Here is a 22,349-nt window from a genome sequence, read left to right as displayed (position 1 = left end):
AAAAACACGTTTGCAAAGAGGCATGTCCAAGAATGTTCCTTGCTCCATTGTTTATAAGAGAGAAAGGCTCTAGACACCCCAACTGCCCACGAGTACATCAAGAAACAGAAGTGCAGCAAAATACTGTGTGTGTCCAAATGACGTGAGGCAGATTTGTTCTGACACGGGAGATCCCCAAGGCACACTGTTCACTTCAAAAAGTAAGTTTCAGAACAGCACGTACCACAAATGTATGATCTCATTTGTGTAAAACATTGCAAACACACACACACACACACACACACACACACACACATCTAAGCCAGATGTTCTCTGCACCCTTCCTCCCCACTCTCAGGTCATCAGTCTAACCTACAGCTGGGGGAGATTTTTGGGCTCCCTGGCTCTCTTGTCTGGAAGCCTTCCACTAGGGTTGAGGTCTCTACAGCCCACCACTCACACTCGGCCCTGGGCCGTGTTCCTGGCCCCCCTTAGACTTAGAATATCGCTCTGTACCCAGGGTGCTCTCACTCTCTGGGCCCCTAAGGTTGTCCAGCCAGACAGTGGGGCTTCTGGAGTGTTTGGAATGAGAGTTTGGGACAATTTTAGAAAGAAACTGTGGTGTTGGTGCCCAACCCAAGAGATGCAGACATGTTAAGGTGGTGAAATGCCAAGGTTTCTGGGTGGCACTAGGGGCGTAGGGATTGGGAACCAAGTCTCCCCACCCTCTTTGCTTGGATTTAGGTGGTAGGGTACTTTGCCTCCAGGGGACAGTTCTTCTGCATGCACCTGGACCTAGTGACCCAGTGCCCAGGAGTGACCCGGGCACCCAGGGCCTAGGAGTGACCTGGGGACTAGGGTCAAGGCCAGTTGGTAGTCAGAGAGGAATCTGATCTGAGGTCAATAGTGCAAAGTCATGCCCATACCTGGTGCTTCCCAGGTGGCACTAGTGGTAAAGAACCCACCTGCCAGTTCAGGAGACATAAGAAATGTGGTTCGATCCCTGGGTCAGGAAGATTCCGCAGAGAAGGAAATGGCAACCCACTCCAGTATTCATGCCTGGAGAATTCCATGGACTGTCCAGGGGTTGCAAAGAGTTGGACACAGTCAAACAGCTTAGCATGCACTCATGTCCATACTTATTCAGCTCTGCTGACTTGACCACTCTCAAGATCAGCCACCCTGTAGGGAGGAGACTATTAGTTCCATTTTCCAGTGGGGAGACTGAAGTCCAAAGAATTGAGTTCATGTGGAGGATAGGCAGGGCATATGGCTGCCACGTAAAATACAGGGTACCCAATTAAATGGGATACTTTTTTAGTGGACATACTTCCCAAATGTCTCATGTGTGAGTGTGAGTGTGAGGGAAAGGGACTGAACCTGGGTCTCCTGCATTGCAGGTGGATTCTTTACCATCTGAGCCACCAGGGAAGCCCACATGTTGCTTACTTATGCTAAAAAAGAAAAAAAAAAGCATTGCTTATTTGAAATTCAAAGCCAGTGGGCATCCTATGTTTTTCTCTGTTCAATCTGGCAACCCAGGCCTGCCAGAAACCTATGGCTGGTTCCTGCTTTGCAGGCTCGTAAGTCCCACAGAGCACACTTCTTTCTCCTAAGGTGACCCTTCAGAAAGCTCAGATTTCATCACAGCTGCTCCACCAGAGCTGGAAAGGGCTTCTCCTGGGCCCTCAGGAATGCAGGCAGGGCCTTTGTAAGCTCTGTTCTAGAGAGCTTGTTCCTAGCACTGGACAGGTGGGACCAGGGAGGGGGTTAGGCAACCCAGATCAGCCGCCCTCTCTAAGGGAGTTGGCCCCTCACTTTCTTCTCCCTCACTTTTTCCTTCCTCCCTTCCTCTCCTCCCCCTCCCCCTGTCCTCCTCTCCCTCCCACCTGGCCCCAATTGTGCTTGGTTTCTTTACAAATAGCCTCCTCTTCCTCAGGAGCTCTGAGGCTATTCCCAAGAGCTGAGGGTTCACCTTCGGTGGCTGTATGAGTCAGAGTTCTCCAGAGAAATGGAACCAATAGGAGGTATGTATGTGTATGTATATGTATTGTTGCACTCACTCACTGAGTCATATCTGACTCTTTGCAACCCCATGGACTGTAGCCCACCAGGCTCCTCTGGCCATGGGATTTCCCAGACAAGAATACTGGAGTGGGTTGCCATTCCATTCTCCAAGGGATCTTCTCAACCCAGGGATCAAATCTGGGTTTCCTGAACTGGCAGGTGGATTTTTTTTTACCACTGACTCACTATGCATATATGTGTGTGTAAAGAAAATTTTATTTAAAGAATTTGGCTCATGCCATCATAGAGCTAGCAAGGCCAAAATTTGCAGGACAAGTCAGCAGGTTGGAATGTTAGGGAGGGGTTGAGGTGTAGTCTTGAGCAGAATTTCTTCTCTGGGAAACCTCAGTCTTTGTTCTTAAGGCCTACAGCTGATTGAATGAGGCCCATTCACAGTATCAAGGATACACAATGTCCTTTACTTAAAGTCCACTGATTATAGACATCAACAGCTACAAAAAGTGCCTTGATAGAAACATCTAGACCAGCACGTGATGGAATAACTGGAGACCTTAGGCTAGCCACATGGACCATAAACATGACCACTGAGGTCTATTCAGTAGGGAAGCTGAGGGAAAATTTGACTTAGAATAGGGGGTGCAGGGCTGGGGACACTGGAGGCTCCAGTAAGCAGGCCCCTCTTCTGCACATCTCTCCTTTGGTTTTCATGGTTCCTGTCCAGGATGATCCAGGGTGTCAAAAGTCATGTCCCTTGCCTGGGAATTCTGGATGGGGTAAGGCAGGATGTGCTCTGTAGAGGATGCTTTCTGAAGGGGGCTATGGCCTGGACTGTTAACCAAAGCTGGCCTTGCAGAAACCACGGTGGGATCTAAACCTGCTTTGGCCACTGACCAACTCTGGAGTCCTGTGCCAGCCCCTCCCTCTATCTAGAAATGAGGTCAAATCGGATGAGCTGAGAGCCAGGGCAGCTTTCCCAGGCAAAGATTCAGAGTCTATCGCTTCTCCTAAGTTGCTTACAGAGTAGCAGAGAAGAAGACCTTGAACCCAGCCAGCAAGATACAGCAGGAACAGGAGGTGCTGGGTCTAATGCTTGAACTCAAAGTGGGAGTCTGGCTCCACCCCTGTGTCCAGATATATCTTCCGCAGAGAGCTGATTTCCCAAGCCTCCTCCGAGCCTTGGACCCTGTGCCTTCTTGGCCATTGCTTACAATTGGTGGTGATGGCAGGAGGAGCAGTCCCTAACCTCAAGGAAAAGATGCAAGTGCCAAAGGATGAAGACCTGCTTCTTGGAAGCTTTAGGGATAACCAAGAGCGCTCAGTGGCAGCAGGTGAGGATCCCCCGTAATGTCCCTTCCCTTGGGTATCTACACCTGTGCATGCATGTTAGAAAATGCGCAGGTTTGGCTTGGCAGAAGCATGAATGTGTGTTTGCATGTATTTGTGGGTACCTGTGTGTGAGGTAATGGGATTGATAAAAGTGAGCCTTTTGTAGCGTGTGACGGGGAAGGTTGGATGAACACCCCTCCCATTGCAAGCCACCAGTGGATCTTAATGCAAAACACTCAGTGGGTTCAATTTATAAGATCATTCAAAGCAATTCTCTCTCCTAACCTTCCAGTACCTTCTTCTGCCCTTTAGAGTAAAGCTCCTTTCCATGATCTACAAGATCCACATAAGGTCACCTCCTCAATATACTTCCTGCTGTGGCATGCTGACTCAGTCCACAGTGCCTTTAAGCCTGTCCTGTAACATCCCAAGACTCTTTCTTCTTCACAGCCTTTTCACTATGTGTTCCCTCTTTCCTCAGATTTTCTATGGCTGGACTCTTTCTCTTTCAGGTCTCTGCCTCAGTGTTGTCTCTGACTTTTCTAGAAGTATCCCCTTCCTTCTGTCTTGTTATCCTGTTTTTATTGTTTTGGGAGCATGCATCTCTTGATTTGCACTGATGGATTATTTCCTATAACCCCCACTCTCGTTACCACTTTCTCTGTACACACACAAACAATCAATTTTTTATTGCTGTGATCTTATTTCTTGGCCATTGCTTGCTCTTTAAGAACCTAGCCCAGAGCTTGACACTCAGTAAACACTTACTATATTTTGAGTACATGAAGAAATTGAGACCTGAGATTAGCCAGTAGATGCCAGAGAATGGGTGTTGAGTGCTTCCTAAGATGTTGGGGGACCCTATCCTATTTTTTGGTGTGTTCTGTGCCCATGAAACCTTGGGATAGCCTCTATGGGTATTCCTTGGGCCTCTGTTCTTCTCCCTAGAAATGAAGGAGCATATATCTCGGTTGCTGGGTGCTTCTCAGCGGCGACAGAAGGTGGATCCAAAGGCTGTTGGCTCTGCTGCGGTTTGGAATATGGCTGCAAACCAGTCCAAGAAGGTGGTACTGTATGGCATTTGGTGGCTAGCTTGAGTTTGGGGGAGTTTGCTACAGTTGTAGCAGCTCTGGTATGGAGATGGTAGGTCAAGCAGGGCAGATGTTGACTTTGGGGGAAGGACAAAGCTCCTGTGTTCTGGGCAGGCAAATGAGGGCAACAAGGTCTGGCAAGAGATCATGGCCATTCTTTGTTAGTTCAACCTTGAGGGTCCAGAATGTCTGAAACACACATTGCTTGTGGAGTACATATCTACTTTCTTTTATTAATAAATTAGTAAATATATCTATATTTGAATCTCTATATGTATATATGTATATATCTATATGTTATGTCTACTCTCTATATATATTTCTATATAGAAATATGCAAAAGTATAAAAATCATTATATATATATATATATATATATATATATATATATATATATATAGTTGCTGTTTAGTCTCTAAGTTATGTCTGACTTTTTGAATCCCCATGGACTGCAGCATGCCAGGCTTCCCTCTCCTCCACTATCTCCCAGAATTTGCTCTAATAAATGTCAATTGAGTCAGTGATGCTATCTAACCATCTAATCCTCTGCTGCCCCCTTCTCCTTTTCCGTTTAATCTTTCCCAACATCAGGGTCTTTTCCAGTGAGTTGGCTCTTTGCATCAGATGGCCAAAGTACTGTAGCTTCAGCAACCATCCTTCCAATGAATATACAGGGTTGTATATATATCTCTAAGCATATATAAATATAGATATACATGTATCTATATCTATCTTAGGGCTGGGACTAGGGTAAGGCAAGTGAAATGCCTATGCTCTCTGGCTACTAGGAAATCCAGTCAATTGAATCTGAGCATTTTGTAGCCAATCCTTTAAGTTACATTCTATATGAGTGAGGGAATGTTCTAGAAAAAATGGTGGCTATACTGTTGCAAAAGATACTGAGAAAAGGCAGTCATTTTGGAGAAGAGAAAGTCCTGACTCTTCTTGGGAATCACATGAATCCCATCATCCTTCTGTAGCCAATTCTTTTAACTACATTCATCTTGGGTGACAGAAAATTTTAGAAACATAGTTGTTAAACCACTGCACGTTTACTGGGAAAGGGCAACACCTTTGGAGAGGAGGGAGACCTGAGTGTTCCAGGCAATCATGTGAGTCTCATGTTTTGTAGCCCATCTGATAAGTAAGCTACTTTTGCTGCAGATGCTGGCAATTTTAGAAACATGGTTGTTTTACTGTTGCAAAGGTTATAGGAGGTAGAGGGAAGGCAAATTGACTGGAGAGGCAGGAAGACCTGATGTTCTAGAAAATCAGCCGAGTTACATTTTGTTCCTCTGTAATGAATTTTTAAAATTATACTAACCATATGAGGGAATGTTGTAGAGAAAATGGTGGCCATGTTGTTGCATTCAGTTCAGTTCAGTTCAGTCGCTCAGTCGTGTCCGACTCTTTGTGACCCCATGAACCACAGCACGCCAGGCCTCCCTGTCCATCACCAACTCCTGAAGGTTACCCAAACTCATGTCCATTGAGTCAGTGATGCCATCCAACCATCCCATCCTCTATTGTCCCCTTCTCCTCCTGCCTTCAGTCTTTCGCAACATCAGGGTCTTTTCAAATGAGTCAGCTCTTCACATCAGGTGGCCAAAGTATTGGAGTTTCAGCTTTAGCATCAGTCCTTCCAAAGAACACCCAGGACTGATCTCCTTTAGGATGAACTGGTTGGATCTCCTTGCAGTCCAAGGGACTCTCAAGAGTCTTCTCCAACAGCACAGTTCAAAACCATCAATTCTTTGGCACTCAGCTTTCTTTAAAGTCCAGCTCTCACATCCATACATGACTACTGGAAAAACCATAGCTTTGACTAGACAGACCTTTGTTGACAAAGTAATGTCTCTGCTTTTTATTATGCTGTCTAGGTTGGTCATAACTTTCCTTCCAAGGAGTAAGCGTCTTTTAATTTCATGGCTGCAGTCACCATCTGCAGTGATTTTGGAGCCCCCCAAAATAAAGTCTGACACTGTTTCCACTGTTTCCCCATCTACTTGCCATGAAGTGATGGCACCAGATGCCATGATCTTAATTTTCTGAATGCTGGGCTTTAAGCCAACTTTTTCGCTCTCCTCTTTCACTTTCAAGAGGCTCTTTAGTTCTTCACTTTCTACCATATCTTCTTCACATGCATTAAATATGGGGAAAAGCCAGCCATTTTGAGGAGGAGGGAGACCTGATTGTTTCATGAAATCACTTAAGTCTAGTAGTTCTGTGGCTGATTCTGTTAGCTATATTCACCTTGGATGTGGGCAAGCTGCTTATGTTCTAACTTTGATGTAGAAGGTGGGGGCACTGAGAGGGGTTTAATTAATCTCTAGATTAATTATAGTTGCCTATTAGGACTAGAGGAATATACCTTTAAAAAATAGAGTCCTTATATTGATTGTAGAAATTAAATTTAGACACTTAGAATTAAATGTATAAATTCTATATATTTATTCATTATTTATTTTTGAGTAAAATGTTAATGAAATGCTATTGCCTCTGAGAGAACCACAACATGAAAGAAAAAAAAAATTCATAATACTACTCTGCTCATTTGGGAAAAATGATGTAGTGTGCCTTAAAAAATAAATGAAAATAAAAATAACATTTTTGGAAATAATTGACAGAGGGAGGCTGCACTTGCTGCAGTTCATAGATTTTAAAAATCCCCATCAAATGTAAATAAAAATCTGATGTTTTGAAATGTATATAACTCTAAGTAGAGAGTTTCTAAAATTAAAAAGAAAAGAAAGAAAAGACAACTCCTTTGGACAGTTAGACCTATCAAATGATTGGTGATCACAAGTTATCATCAGGCTTGCATATGTTGTTAAATTAATTCTTAAGATATTGATGTGTTAAATATAAAATATTTTACCTCAAACAAACAAACAAACAATACACCCTACTAACTCATCCTTATTTTGCCTTCAACTCTCTCAAAAAGCATTTTCTCATTCTGATCCCAATCTATAAGAAAATCAAGGGGGTATTGTGGAAATTTTTCTAGGAGAGACTCTCTATCTAATTCTTCTTTATAGTCCTGAAGTCTTCCTGACACACACTGTCCTTTTAATGCTGTTTTTGAGGTATCTTACTGCTTGCAATGCAGGAGACGTGGGTTTGATCCCTGGGTCAGGAAGATCGCCTGGAGTAGGAAATTACAACTCACTCCTGAAGTCTTGCCTGGAGAGCCCCATGGCCAGAGGAGCCTGGTGGAGGTGGGGTGGTGGCAGGCAGCCAACCTGTGTGACTCCCAGGCTCTTCTGATTCTGGAGGATCAGGCTCCACGTGACTCCCAATGGGGTGTGCTGATGCTCCCAAAGTATGGGCCCAAGCAGGATACTTTGACTGATGGTTCCTTTCCCTAGGGGCTGCAGCTGCGGGGAGTTGGAGTGGTGGGAGAACAAGGCGATGGTGGTGCCCGACCCCAGGAGAATCCTGGCGGCTCCCAGGGCATGAGGTCCCAGTATGAGCGGTAAGAAGGATCCCATGGACCCTGCGGGAGAGAAAGGACAGGGCTTTTGGGGCAGGGACCCAGGGAGTTGGCAAGCAGACTGCCCAAGAGGGAGCAGTGAACAGCTGGCCATGCTTGGAGTATGGGGACTCTGTTGCCTCCTCACCACAGCCATAGAGCCCCCTGGCCCCTTGCCTGTTCAGGGCCTCCTAGCATCCCACAGCAGGGCCAGCTCCCAGCCCTCAGGCTTCAGGACCTGTGACCAGAGAAGGGGAGAGCTCCAGGCAGACAGACTCATGGTCCAGAGAAGTCCACAACCTTACCCATCTGCCTTTATGGCTCTCCTGGGACCACCAGAGGCTCTGACTCTCTGTGTTTAACTCTCTGTGCAGCCGAGAGTTAAATACACTGGCTGAGATTGGTCTGGAAGAGCTCAATGAGCTGGAGATGGAGATCATGAGAAGACAGGTGAGTGTCTGATTGTCAGGGACCCACTTGAAGGTGGGAGGCAGAATCATGGTGAATGGGTGGGTGGGGCCACCCACCTTGAGGATACCCAGCCTCTCCAATCATATTCATCTGCTAGCAGTGGAGGCGAAATCAGGCTTGCTTCCCCATTCACCCAGCCTTCTTGTCTCCAGTGTCCTATCTTGAGGCCTAGGCTCAACCCCATCTTTATGCCTGACATGTGGGAAGGGAGAAGGGAGGAGAAGAGGAGGAAGAGGGGACATCAGAGGATAAGAGAAGTTTATTCATAGAGAGTGATGCCAAGAGGACTGAGCCAGGGGTCATGTTCATTCAGGCCAAGTTCAGGTCTCCTTGGTTTGAGACCCCAGCAGGCATGGGCATGGGCAGGAAGGATGTCTTCCCTGGTGGCCCTCTCTGGCCTTGCATGTCACCCCATCCTGAGGCCCTTACTCTGGTGCTGCTGCACCCCATCCCCTTCCCTGGCAGCTGGGATGGGCTGGCTTCTTCCAGACAATGGGAAGAACTGGTGATGGTGGAGGCAAGGTGGCAGGGACTGAGAACACAGACAGCCCAGTCTCTGGGTTACACTGGGCCCATCCCCAGCCCTGGTCAGCTGCTCTGCCTGCTTCTTGCCCAGAGGCCCTTTTCCTCCCAAAGCACAGCAGAGGCCCTCCTTGGTCTAAAGTCATATTTTACCCCCATTGGTGTGCTGTGGACTTCCCTAGAAGAGCCTTGTTCACCAGCTAGCTCTGGTCTCTCTGCAGCTGTTCATGATTACTGAGCGTCTGCGCTACCTGGAGGACCAGAGTGCCACCTGGCACCAACGGGAGGTGCTGTTATTCACCATGCTGCTGTCTTCCTGCATCGCCAACCTATGGCTGTGGATGCGCCAGTGATGTTTCCTGCCGGTCCGCCGTGCAGCTAGAGCCCTTCAGTCCTCCCTTTCTTCCCTTCTCTCCCTCAGCCACCTCTGCCATCCTCCTTCTAACTTTCAGCAGCCTTCAACAGTATCGCCACCATTTTCCACCTCTGCCCGAGGGAGGCCCTAGCTGCTGGGAGGTGGAGGAAGTGTAGAATCGCGAAGGTCAGAATGGACTGAGATCCAGCCTCTTTGCAGGGAGAGGATGGTGGTTTCCAGTCCCCACAGTAACAGCAGTGGTAGGTGCTTCCTCCTTCCCTGTCAGGGCTCCATGGTGACCATCTTGGAGCTAGACCTTGCCTCTGGGCCCTCAGTGTCTCTTCTGTTCCATCCTTGGCAGGGGCTTGGCTGTGTCTTCCCTGTTTTCTTCAAGGTTGTGCTCAGGGCTCTGCACACAGAATATTCTCAATAAAAGTTCAGTTATAGCAGCAAACCCTGGTGACTGAATTTCTTGCATCCAGGACTCGCATGGGGACAGCCCCTCTGGACAAAATCCTTGGTTCCTCCTTCCCAGGCTCCTCCTGCCTCTCCATTGCCTGCCCAGTTGGGGAAGGCACTCCTTAGGGGCAGAGTTAGGCAAAGCCCTTCCTGTGGGACTTCCACCAGCAAATGCTTATGGGGACATAGTTTTGCAGCAGCAGCTTGTCCTAGTTGGACATTACAGGGACTCATTCAGAGAAATCTCCTGGATAGGACCACAAACTTTTCCATTTGCTCAGGAGAAATTGAGGCCCAAAGAAGGGAAACATGGCCCTGGGGTCACCTGAGACAGCCCTAGGGTCTAGGGCTTGGCCTTCCTCCAACAGATCGATTGGGGACCAGCCCCAACTCAGCTTCGGAGGCCGGATGGGAGATCACATAGAGGGACTTTGAACCCTTCTCCTCTGTGTCCACAGCTCTGAAATGTTCTCATAGAGGACAGTGTGCTGAGTATGGTACTGGGACTTGGCCTAAGAGGGCAGGAGTGTCACTGCTTCGGGCCTGGCCTCAGGGCCAATGTGCTGGGGGCCAGGAGGCCATCAAAAGAACTGCTGCCCTTTCTCTGGGACCAAGGGTTAAATACACATTTCTCCGCGGGCAAGGACCTGGATCATTACATTGTTATTGGCTTTAGTGGCTCAACAGAGCTTATCCCAGCCCCCAAGTCAGTCAAGGCTTCTCCATCTCTAAAGATGAGAGAGTGTGCTAGTCACTAGATATAAAATAAACATGATGGCATGTGCGTGTGTGTGTGTATGAGAGAGAGAGAGAGAGAGAGAGAGAGAGAGAGTGTGTGTGTATGAGTGAGGAGGGAGGGTGAGGGGAAGAAAATTGAGTGCTGGAGCCTGCTCTGACTCCACCCCACCCCCTCTTTGGCCCTCATTGGCCTCATACAGTGAAGGGGGGTTCCTCCTCTCCTTACACTCGGGGGCTTATGATACTTCTGAGAGTAGAGTGTGGGTCTCCTGTTAGCGCTGTGCCATCCCATGCACATGACCACTGGATCTTGGGCTCTGCTGAGAGCAGAAATAAGAGCATTTGGCAAAGAAACCATTGGAAGATTCCTTCTCTGGTCCCAGAGCAGAGGGGTGGGACTGGGGTGCCAGAGGAAAAGCCCTGCAGAATGGGGACGAAGCAGGGCCTGGCCACAAGACCCAGGGAGGACCAGGAGGCCATCCCTCCCTCCCTCCAGTGCTCCTGAAGGTGCTCCTTGCTTCTGTTCCAATCAGGCCATGGCCACACTCAGAGGCTGCCAGGTGCTGCAGGGCAGGGCCGGGCCTGCCCTCTGGGACACGGTGTGCATGTGTGCGAGCGGACACAGACATGTTTGCAGAAAAAGTCTGGTTGAAAATATGTTGTGAAACAAAGGTTCACCCTTGGGAGCAATTTAGCTACGATGCAAACAAACAGTGCGGCGGCCCCTGGAGAAACGCCTCCCAGGCCAGGTGGCCGCCCCTCCAGGCTTTGCAGTGACTGCTTGCTGATCTGGGCCCTGCCTGCCTGCACCGTGTCCACTCCAGGCTGGCCTCCTCTTCAGGACTCCACGGGGGTCCTATTATGGGGGCTGGCGTGGTCTGCCTGGCCTTCCGGCCCTAGTTCACCTGGAACATCTGTCCACTTGCTGATATTTCCCTGTCAAGCTGCCTTGGCCTCGCCAAAGCACTCCAGCAGGTGTCCAACCCTTTTCGACCTTGAATTTCCTTGTGGACAAGCTGGGCCAGTGCGGAGGAGATGGACTCATTGATAGTTGGGGTGGGGGTGCTCCTCTGAGGCAGGTTGTTTAGCGCTCTGCTGTGCTACTTCCTGCAAGTGGCCCAGGCTTGGTGGCCATGGCCATTTCCCTTCTGGATCAGGAGCTGCTGGAGGGGAGGGGCAACCTTCCATTGCCTTCTTAACCTGGCACCCAGCAGAAGTGAAGGGGCTGGCGGGGTGGTCTCTGACCAGGGTCTCCAGGGAATAATTCCAGCCAAATGGCCTCCCGAAGGGAGGGCTGGCCTCGCCTTGCTCACACGGGCCTGCCCTTCTGTGGAAACCCGCGGGAAAGTCAGTCCATTCAGACCTTCACTACCCCCAGCACTCTCACTTCGAGCCAGCACACTGTGTATTTAAGGTATTAGATCACATGCATCCTGCTTCACTGTGTCCTCCAGAAACAGGTAAAAAACATGGCATGTGCAGCTAACAAAGCCCCTTGTCCTCCCCCACAGCCTCTGCCCCGTCAAGTGCCTGCATGGAGGTAAGTCCCATGATTGGATGGTGTGCACCCCAGCAGACTCTGACTGTCATGTGCAGACATGTGTCTCTGTGCATGCCCTGGGCTCTGTGCAGAGGAGCCATGCAAGCCCTCCCAGGCAGCCCTTGGAGAGAGGCTGGGCCCCCCAGCCATGAGTCCCTTTCCTGCATACTCAGTGGTGTCCGACTCTTTGAGATCTCATGGACTGGAGCCTGCCAGGCTCCTCTGTCCGTGGAACTCTCCAGGCCATAATACTGGAGCGGGTTGCCATTTCCTTCTCCAGGGAATCTCCCCAACCCAGGGATAGAACCCGCCTCTCCTACGTCTCTTGTATTCGTGGGTGGATTGTTTACTGCGTGTGTGCAGGTGGGGAAAGCTATATACCTGCTCCACTGGGCTGGCCCTCAAACCCCCTCCAGCCCTTCCAAAAGCTGGGACTCAACATATTCCAGGTCCTTTGTCTCAGCAGCTGGGAGAGGCGGCACGTGGGGTGAGAGGGTATGTGGAGGGGGTCTGTGTACCTGGCAGCAGCCAGAAATCCAGCCCTCTTGAGTCACCACCCAAGTGCTCTTACCCACTTTCACTTCCCCAACCCTGGCCCCTCTTGGACGCCAAGTCCAGGGAGGCCTGGAGGGGAAGGAATGGATTACCTCCAACCCTGCCCCGCCCCAAGTACCTCTTGTCTCTCCTAAGTTTCCACCTGGCTTGCCCTCTGGCCAGGTAGGTGGGCTGAGACTGTGAACAAGGCCAGGAGGCAGGTGCATGGGGGTGGTGAGCTGGTGACGCTGGGTCCCTAGACACAAAGTCATGAGCGGTACAAGTTCCATGTAAGGGAGTGCTCCTCAGGGAGCTTGGGAGGGGCTGGCTCCTGGGTCTGGGCAGATGAGCAGCTTCCACCGCCAGGCAGCCTAGTATCCAGCCCTCACCTACTGGCAGCCTGGGGTGTGCGGGCCCCACAGTGAGAAGGTCAGGCATCCAGCCAGTGGGCAGAACTGTTTCTCCAGTGGGCAAGTGCTGCCCTGGGCCAAGGCCTTGACTTTGCCTCAGCTGTGGGCATGGGCTCCTCTGGGCCACTGCCAGCCTCCCCTGCTGGCCTTAGGCAGGGCGGGCAATTCTTTGACTGAGAGGCTGAGAAGCTGCATGGGGATTTGGGGATCCCCCTGGTCTGGGGACAGAAGCTTTGGGAGGTCTCTACTGTCCCTTGGTGCTGATGAGCCCCCGAGGACTTGTCTCTGACCTGGAAGCTTCTTGGACAGACCTATAGACTGTGGCCAAGGAACACCCTGCCTCGGAAGCCGTCTGACTGGTGAGGAAAGGTCGGTGGCCTCCTTAGGGTCAGGTTTGGAGCCCTACGTGTGTTGGTTCTGGAGCTGGACTTTACACGGGCCCTTGTGTGCCTGGTCAGTCCTGGAAGCTGAGAGAAAGTGGCTGTGTGGGGGTACTTTGTTCCTCGTTCAAGTGCATGAATGAAACCCTGGGGGTTTTAGGAGTGTGGAGGCACTGAGTATGTGTGAGGCTAGGCCTTCTCCAAGCCTGTGCTCTAACTACCCTCCCTGCCACCTCCTGCTGCTGCTGCTGCTAAGTTGCTTCAGTTGTGTCCAACTCTGTGCGACCCCATCGACGGCAGCCCACCAGGCTCCCCTGTCCCTGGGATTCTCCAGGCAAGAACACTGGATTGGGTTGCCATGTCCTTCTCCAACGCATGAAAGTGAAAAATGAAAGTGAAAAATGAAAGTGAAGTCACTCAGGCATATCTGACTTGTAGCGACCACATCGATGGCAGCCCACCAGGCTCTTCCGTCCATGGGATTTTCCAGATAAGAGTACTGGAGTGGGGTGCCATTGCCTTTTCCACTGCCACCTCCTAGGGGACAACATAGGGGCCAAGAGTGCACCTGGTCAGGAGGGGTGGGGTGGGAGAAAGTGGGGAGTCTGTGGGCCTCACCTGCTGCATCGGCTTCCACTGCCAGCCTGCCCAGGGCATTTATGGGCATCCGAGGCCAGAGCATGGGGACTGCACCCGTGGGAGCTCCCTGGCTCCCTGCATGTGAGGAGTAATGGACGTAGGGCAGGGCAATGTACGTGTAGCACTTCTCCCATAAACTCTGCTGGGACTGCAGCCTTTGCTTTCGGCTCTTTGAGTTGCACCCTGCCCTCTTCAGGAGATCCTTGAAGGAGGGCACCTGCTGTGGGTCTCTCAGGCTTTGGGAGCCTGCCCCACTGCCATTTTGGCAGGCATTTCTACAGTGAAGCCCATTACAGCTTCTGCCTGAGGGAAGATTCCAGAACCAGCCTGCAGGCCTGGGACAGGGATAGGCTTCCCATTTTGGCCCTCCAGCTGAGCTTGCCCTGCATGTCCCCTTGAGCTCAGACCATCCAGTGTCTGCTCCATCCCTGTCAGACTGTGGTCATAGAAGGCAGCTAGCGTGGGCAGCCAGCTCGGTCTATCTCTTGCCAGTGTCTGGGCCCTGCTGCTGGTGGAGCATGCACAGAACTTTTAGTTTCACTTGTCAAATGGTGGCTGACTTCTCCAGAGGGAGGGTCTCTGAGTGCTTGCGCTGTGCACATGCACATGGAATTGAGTCCCAGCTGTGGCTGACATGGTGTGTGCCTGGTGGGCCCTTGGCATCAGAACTGCCAGTACTTGCTCGGGCCACCTCCCCCCAACAACAGGCTCCAACATGAGATGGTTTCACAGGAAGCTTCAAAGATGGCTCTGGTCAGATCAAGAAGGGGGTTTTAATGTCCAAATACAGAGTTTGTATTTTTTATGTAGATGATCTTTCAATCCATTCAATGAGTACCTGACACTCTCCTTGGCCCTGGGACCCAGTAGGGAACAAGGCACTCCTGGTCGCTACTCACATGATGTGATCATCTCACCAGGGATAGAAAAGAAGCATGGAAATCGTGATCAGGACATAAGTCTATGGTGCAAATAAAGTGGGAAAAAGTGAACACGAAACAAGGAGTGGATTGGGAATGTGCAGAGCAAGTTTAGGGAATTCATTCATTCATTCATTCATTCACACATCCAGAATGTGTATGTGCTTGCCATGGGGCTAGGCTCTGAGACTTAGTGATGAAACAAAACAGACAAGCCCCCGCCCTGATGAAGTTTATTTCTTTGGTGAGGGCATCTGTCCAGGGGTTTTAGAAGCAGGAGTGACACATAGATCTGGATGAAGACTTACTGAACTCACCCTGGGGTATGGAAGGTAGAGGAGAGAACAGGCTGGGGATATGAAGGCAAAGAAGCAATGAGTCAGAAGACTATGACAGGGTTGAGGCCAGGCCTAGGGCAGCAACAGGCAGGATAGACACAGAAGAAGGTACTGGAGAGAAATTTCAGCAGTAGAACCAATAGCATGAGGATGGGGAGGAAATGTCAAGAATGACTCCTACCTAGGTTTGTAGACTGAGCATAGGTAGGGAGAGATGTGCCTTTCTCAAGATAAGGCACTGGGGCTGGGGCTGAGGTCAGAGAGTCATGTCAGTCTGGGACACATTGAGTCTAGGGGCCCAGTGACTGCCTCTAGGAGATAGAGCTGGCATGTGGGCACCTGAGGGTGTAGAGCTCAGGAAGGGCTTCTCAGTGAGGACAGCAGGGGCTAGGGGCATGGGCTGCTATCTCTAGGGTCCAGTGTATCCTGCGGGGTGGGGGCTGACTATGACTGGTGTCAGATATACTGCACCAGTCCCATATTGATCTATAAAGAAATAAAGCCTCAGGTGGCAAAAGCAGTCCAAGTTTGGAAAGTTTCTGATGTGATGGTGTCCACACTAGAGGTTCCAGTCCCTTGTCGAAGGAGTGACCCAGCATGGTGTTCTGCCAGACCAGTTGGGCAGAGCCTTTTCCGTGTGTCCCACTGGAGATTTCATTCATTCAGCAGATAGTTGTCAAGCATCTTTTCCATGGAGGTGCTAGCCTGGAGCCTGACCGCAGGGTGGCTGCTGATAGCCAGAGGCAAATTGGCACCAAGGACCCATACCTGCCCAGTGAGTGCCAAGCCCTTGCTCTACCCTCAGCTTGGGGCTGCCTATCCACAGCTGAACCCCTTCTAACTGTCCCTCCAGACCTGGGGCACAGGGGTCACTGCTGTGCCTGCTGCAGCCTTGGACAAGTCTTCTAGTACTAAAGCTCAAGTCCCTTCCAGGCTGGCCCTGTGGTTAAGTGTGCTTTTCAAGCCATGCTGCTTAGGTGTGAATCTGTAAAATGGGGATAGTAATAACATTAGCTTTGCCAGATTGCTGTGAGAATTAAAGAAGTCAGCTTAGATCAAGTGCTAGTAGCCCATGGTAGCTGCTTCCTGAACAAGAAGTTGCTCCCTACACCCCACCCCCTCTTCTAGCTTCCTCTTGTTTCTCCTTGTCAATGTCTGCTTGCCTGCCCACCTCCCAGCCACCCGTGATGCACATGACCCTCCCCTTGGCACTGTTCTCTGCCTGCTGTTCAGGACTTTTTCTACTGCATTGGCTAGAATTGACTATCTGGGGCACTAGTTTCTGGCTGGGACTTAGCATCTGCTTCTCTGGGCTGTTTGTCATGGAAGAGTTCCCTTCTCAGTCACAGTGGAAATATTTTGGCTGGTATTATCTTGAATCTGAGGCCAGAATGGCCTGAATTATAAAAGAAGCTGAGAAACCTGGTCACCTGGAGGGTTTTGTCAGCCTTTTGGGAAGACCCACTGAAACCAGTGTCACTCACCAACAGTTAGTTCCCTCTTCTGAGCTCTGTTTTCTAAGATTCCTCACAACTGTACCAAGATTTAGCCTGTATGTCTCCCTCCCCACCTCCCTGCCTGCCTTCCTTTCTTCCCTCCACCATTATGTATGGAGTGTTTCCCAGGAGCCAGCCCCAGTGCTGAGTGGGGATGCAGAGCATCACGAGCAGACACTGATGCCTGTCCTCAGGCACTGCTTGTACCTCTCCAGTGGGTCCTGGCAAGAGGGGTGGCATAGTCTGGACTCGGGCTTCATCCCAGGACTTTGAGAACTTGGCGAAGTGGTGCATGGGGAGAATGAGCAAGGACATATTCTTAGGGGAGAAATTTGAGTGCGAAGCTGCACTGAAGGCCAGAAGCTGGAGGCTTGAAGTCTCAGTCAGTCACAAATATTTAAAGGCCGACAGTGGTGATGCACTGAGTGTGATTTGGGACAAAATAAGCTGTCCTTATTCTTCAAGAGATGGGAATACCAGACCATCTGACCTGCCTCTTGAGAAACCTGTATGCAGGTCAGGAAGCAACTGTTAGAACTGGACATGGAACAGCAGACTGATTCCAAATAGGAAAAGGAGTATGTCAAGGCTGCATATTGTCACCCTGCTTATTTAACTTACATGCAGAGTAGATCATGAGAAACGCTGGGCTGGAAGAAGCACAACCTGGAATCAAGATTGCTGGAAGAAATACCAATAACCTCAGATATGCAGATGACACCACCCTTATGGCAGAAAGTGAAGAGGAACTCAAAAGCCTCTTGATGAGAGTGAAAGAGGAGAGTGAAAAAGTTGGCTTAAAGCTCAACATTCAGAAAACGAAGATTATGGCATCTGGTCCCATCACTTCATGGGAAATAGATGGGGAAACAGTGGAAACAGTGTCAGACTTAATTTTTTGGTCTCCAAAATCATTGCAGATGGTGACTGCAGCCATGAAATTAAAAGACACTTACTCCTTGGAAGAAAAGTTATGACCAACCTAGATAGCGCATTGAAAAGCAGAGACATTACTTTGCCAACAAAGGTCCATCTAGTCAAGGCTATGGTTTTTCCAGTGGTCATGTATGGATGTGAGAATTGGATTCTGAAGAAAGCTAAACCGGAAGAATTGATGCTTTTGAACGGTGGTGTTGGAGAAAGACTCTTGAGAGTCCCTTGGACTGCGAGGAGATCCAACCAGTCCATTCTAAAGGAGATCAGTCCTGGGTGTTCTTTGGAAGCTGAAACTCCAGTACTTTGGCCACCTCATGCAAAGAGTTGACTCATTGGAAAAGAGTCTGATGCTGGGAGGTATTGGGGGCAGGAGGAGAAGGGGACAACAGAGGATGAGATGGCTGGATGTCATCACCGACTGGATGGACATGAGTTTGAGTGAACTCCAGGGGTTGGTGATGGACAGGGAGGCCTGGCTTGCTGTGATTCATGGGGTTGCAAAGAGTCAGACATGACTGAGCGACTGAACTGAACTGAACTGAACTGACTGAAGCTGTCCTTGTCCAAAGGCAGCCAGAGACTAATGTCCAACTGGGAGTTGGAAGGAAAGCCTGAAGCTCTTCAAAGAGAATCTGCTGTTACCCTTGTCTTTAGTACTGGGCAGTGGATGCCATCCGTACTTTTGTGACTGTGAATAATGTGTTTTACTTCCCTGGCTGCTTTTCAGGTTTCCCCATTATCAGTGGATTCGGGCAATTTGATTACAGTGTGCCTTGGTGTAGATTTCTTCATGCTTTTTTCTCTTGGTTATCATTGAGCTTCTTATGTCTGTGGATTTGTAGTTTTTTTAAAAAAATCAGATTTGGAAAAATTTTGGCCATTATGTCTTTAAATATACTTCCTACCTCTCCCTCCTTTGGGAACTTCAAGTACACCTCTATTAAAGCCACTTGAAATTTTCCCACAATTTGCTGATGCTTCGCTCTTTCTTTTTCTGATTCTTTTTTTCCCCTCTGTGCTTCCCTTTGAATAGTTTTATTGTGTTGTCTGCAAGTTCACTGATATCTTCTTGTGAAATAGCTGATCTCTTGTTGATCTCATCTAGTATGTTTTTTATCTCATAGTTTATAGTTTTCATATTTAGAAGTTTGATTTGGGTCTTTTCATATATTCTATACCCTTATGTAACTTTTTGAACATATGGAATACAGTTATATTAACTGTTTTAATACCCCTGTCTAGTAATTTTGTATTTGTGTCAGTTCTGGGTTTATTTTGGTTGGTAGTTTCATCTTTATTTTGGAGCAATTATTTGTATACCTGGTAAACTTTAAGTGGTTGCAACACATTATGAATTTCATTCTGGAGGGTATATCTGACCCCTGTTACTCCATCTTCTTCAGAAGCAGAACCGTCATGTACTCCTTTAAAATCAACAAATTGATATAGCAGAGGTCTAATCTGAGTAGTAGAAGTAGAGAGACGGAGTAATGTACAGGGAAGGTACAAATAGTCATTGAGCACCTACCATGTACCAGGCACTGAGAAAAGATGGTAGCTTGGACTTAAATGTTAATGGTGGAGACAATGAGAAGTGGTCGGATACAGGGTACGTTTGGAAGGTAGAGACAACGTGAATTGCATATGACCAGATGAATCACATAGGTGTGAGGGTATGAAGGAGCTTCCCAGGTGGTGCTAATGTAAAGAACCCATCTGCCAATGCAGGAGATGCCAGTTTAATCCCTGGGTCTGGAAGATTTCCTGGAAGAGGGCATGGCAACCCACTCCAGTATTGTTCCCTGGGAAATCCCATGGGCAGAGCAGCCTGGCGGGCTATAGTCCACGGAGTCACAAAGAGTCAGACATAACTGAAGTAACTTAGCAGCAACAGCAGTAGAAGGTATGAAAGAAAGGGAGGAGTGAAGGATGACTCTAAGGCATTTTAAAACATTTACTGGAATATAGCTGATTTACAATGTTGTGTTAGTTTCAGGTATACAGCAATACCAGTTATACATATAACATATATTCATTCTTTTTCAGATTCTTTTCTCATATAGGATGTAAGAGTATTGAGTAGAGTTCCCTGTGCTATACAGTAGATTCTTGTCAGCTTTTGACTTGGGAGAACTGTGTCACCTTTATTGAGATGCAGATGCGTACTGAAGGATAAGGTTTTGAGGGGAAAGATCAACTATTCAGTTTTGGACATATTCAGCCTGTGATGCCTATTCACATGGTAATGTCAGGAAGATAAACTGGAGTCCAGGAGAGAGGCTGGATAGGTGTTGAAATTTGCAAGTCATCAGTATAGAGACGTATTTAAAGCCAGAAGACTAGATGAAGAAATGATGAAGAAAGAAAATACAAGACATCTACTCAAACACTGAGTTCAGGACACCCCAAAGTTTAGAACTAAGAAAGAGGAGGAGGCTTCATCAGAGGGCACTAAGAAGAAGTGGCCGGTGAGGCAGGAGGAGAATCAGAAGCATGGAACCCGTTATTTCAAGGAGAGTGTCTAAACTGTGCCAAATGCTGCTGAGAAACACAGTAGATGTAGACAGAGAACTGACTCTGAGGATGAACTGTGTTCATGGCTTTCTCTTTTATTCTGGGAGAAATACTGAGGTCAGAGACTCTGCAGACTCATCTTTCTCACCCCAGCCCCTTGGAGGCCTGGTGCACAGCAGGTGTGTTGGCCATATGCATGGAATGAATGAATGAATAAAAGGGCACTGGGCAGCAGTGAGACTTGAATGAGCCACAGACTGGAAAGTAGTAGCTCTGGCTTCTAGCCTTGGCTATATTTCTAACTTGTTTCTTCTGTTCCTGGTCTTAACATCTCGGAAGGAATCAGCCTCACAATGCTTTCAGCCAGGGTCTGAGAGACTCTTGGGACCAGGCTGGTGTTTTTGTAAAAGTCTTGGGCTGGATGTTCAACTTGTGGATGAGGAGAAAAGAGGCCCAGAAGTGCACCACAATTGATGTTGGTTTTTTTGTGGAAATAGGGTGTCTTACTCTTGGTTTGGGGCTTCCCAGGTGGCACTAGTGGTAAAGAACTTGCAGGAGACATAAAGAGACATGGGTTTGATCTCTGGGCTGGAAAGATCCCCCAGAGAAGGAAGTGACAACCCATTCCAGTATCCTTGCCTGGAGAATCCCATGGACAGAGGAGCCTGGTGGGCTACAGTCCACAGGGTCTCAAAGACTCGGACACGACTGAGTGACTTAACATGCACACACACATTCTTGGTTTGAAGGCCTCCCTCCTATCTACATTTGCTGTCCATCTCTTGTCTTTGCCAACTATATTTGCTATTTTTCTCATGCAGCTTAGCCCTGCGTGGACACTTGCTTGGTTTCCCGAGTGCATCTACTGTTGCCTGATGCCTCTGAAGATGAAACCCTTCCTGTTTCGCTGAAAATGCTGGGGGTTGGCATGAGTGAGCCTCTTCACCTGTCTCTCACTCTTCCCTAGCTGCATCTAACATGTTTGCTTATCACCTCCTCCCCTTTCTGGCCTGTTCATCCAGCCCCTCTGCTCCATGTTCTTCATAAGTCACCTCTCACATCCTCATCTGTCATGAGCTCCAGCCCTAACTGTGGTTATGTGCGTGCTAAGTCACTCAGTCATGTCTGACCCTTTGCGACCCCATGGACTGTAGCCCTCTAGGCTCCTCTGCTCATGGGATTCTCCAGGCAAGAATACTGAGTGGATTGCCATGTCCTCCTCCAGGGGATCTTCCTGACCCAGGGACTGAACCCTTCTCTCTTCATCTCCAGCATTGGCAGGCAGGTTCTTTACCAGCAGTAGCGTCAACTGGGGTTAGGAGCACAGATATTTTCACTGTCTATCGAATCCCTCCTCAAACCTTTTAATTTGCTTCCTTATGTCCTTTCTGTACAATGGTAAAAATAATAGCAACACAAAAAGTTTACAAATTTACATCTCCCAGTTCCCACTCTCTCTCCCTCAAGCTTCTAGAAAGAGTTAGCTACATTCCCCATCTATTGTTCCTCACCTCCTATCATTCAATCAGAAACCTTGCAAACATGCCCTCTGCTTTTGATGAGGTAGCCAGTGAGGCCCCTAGCATTCGACACAGGGCCGCTCCAGCTCTCATCTCAGGCTCCTCCCTTCCTGAGACTCCCTCTCCTGGGGCCTGGCCTCCATAATCTCCTCAGAACTCTCCCCTCAGCCTCCTCTGCTCTTATGCTACAAGAGTGCTCCTCCCCTCTGAGAGCTTGAACTGCCAGCAACCCTGATGGTGTCTACATCTCCCCTCCAGTCCAGGCCCCACTGAGCATGGGGCTGGTCAGACACTCGCCTCAGGCTTGGAGGGTGACTGGAAAGGCTGAGACTAGGCCAGGGCCTTGGGGACAGAGGGCAGTGAATGGAAAGATTTTTTGACACTTTGTAGAGGGGATAATCAACTGAGAAGGAAACTGCTTGGAGGTGGTGACTGAAGGTTTCTGGCTTGGGTGACTGGGTAGAGGGTAGGCCATGTTCTGAGGTGGGGAAATTAGAGGGGAAGCCACTTTGTAGGTGAAGGTGTCAAGCTGAGTTTTAGCTAGGTTGAGTTTGAGGCACCTCACAAAAGAAGATGCCCGACAGAGACTGGAGAGATGGGTGGGCACCTTGGAAGAGATGCCTGGCTGGGGACGTGATGGTAACTGAAGTCTGGGACTGGATGAACTTTCTGGAGAGAG

General features: G+C 49.0%; 1 protein-coding gene across 1 annotated transcript; it reads left to right on the top strand.

Annotated features, from left to right (window-relative positions):
• The first annotated feature begins 3,167 nt into the window (after positions 1–3,167).
• FATE1 (fetal and adult testis expressed 1) lies at positions 3,168–9,700 on the top strand. Its single transcript, XM_012107159.5, has 5 exons — positions 3,168–3,335; positions 4,282–4,397; positions 7,795–7,901; positions 8,273–8,348; positions 9,113–9,700. Exons 1-5 carry the CDS (start codon positions 3,227–3,229, stop codon positions 9,242–9,244), a joined length of 540 nt encoding a protein of 179 aa, XP_011962549.2. The 5' UTR covers positions 3,168–3,226; the 3' UTR covers positions 9,245–9,700.
• Positions 9,701–22,349: the final 12,649 nt, after the last annotated feature.

This window comes from Ovis aries, chromosome X (assembly GCF_016772045.2).
Source record: "Ovis aries strain OAR_USU_Benz2616 breed Rambouillet chromosome X, ARS-UI_Ramb_v3.0, whole genome shotgun sequence".
NCBI classification, from domain to species: domain Eukaryota; kingdom Metazoa; phylum Chordata; class Mammalia; order Artiodactyla; family Bovidae; genus Ovis; species Ovis aries.
Note: the sequence above shows the minus strand (reverse complement) of the source record. Positions and strands in the feature narration are given on the sequence as shown.

Bases quoted from the DNA above. Each gene is read 5' to 3' on its own strand.
- FATE1 (XM_012107159.5), top strand. From the start codon at position 3,227: ATGGCAGGAGGAGCAGTCCCTAACCTCAAGGAAAAGATGCAAGTGCCA. The intron at 4,398-7,794 runs GTGGTACTGTAT...TCCTTTCCCTAG, and splicing joins CTGCAAACCAGTCCAAGAAG to GGGCTGCAGCTGCGGGGAGT. The intron at 8,349-9,112 runs GTGAGTGTCTGA...GTCTCTCTGCAG, and splicing joins TGGAGATCATGAGAAGACAG to CTGTTCATGATTACTGAGCG.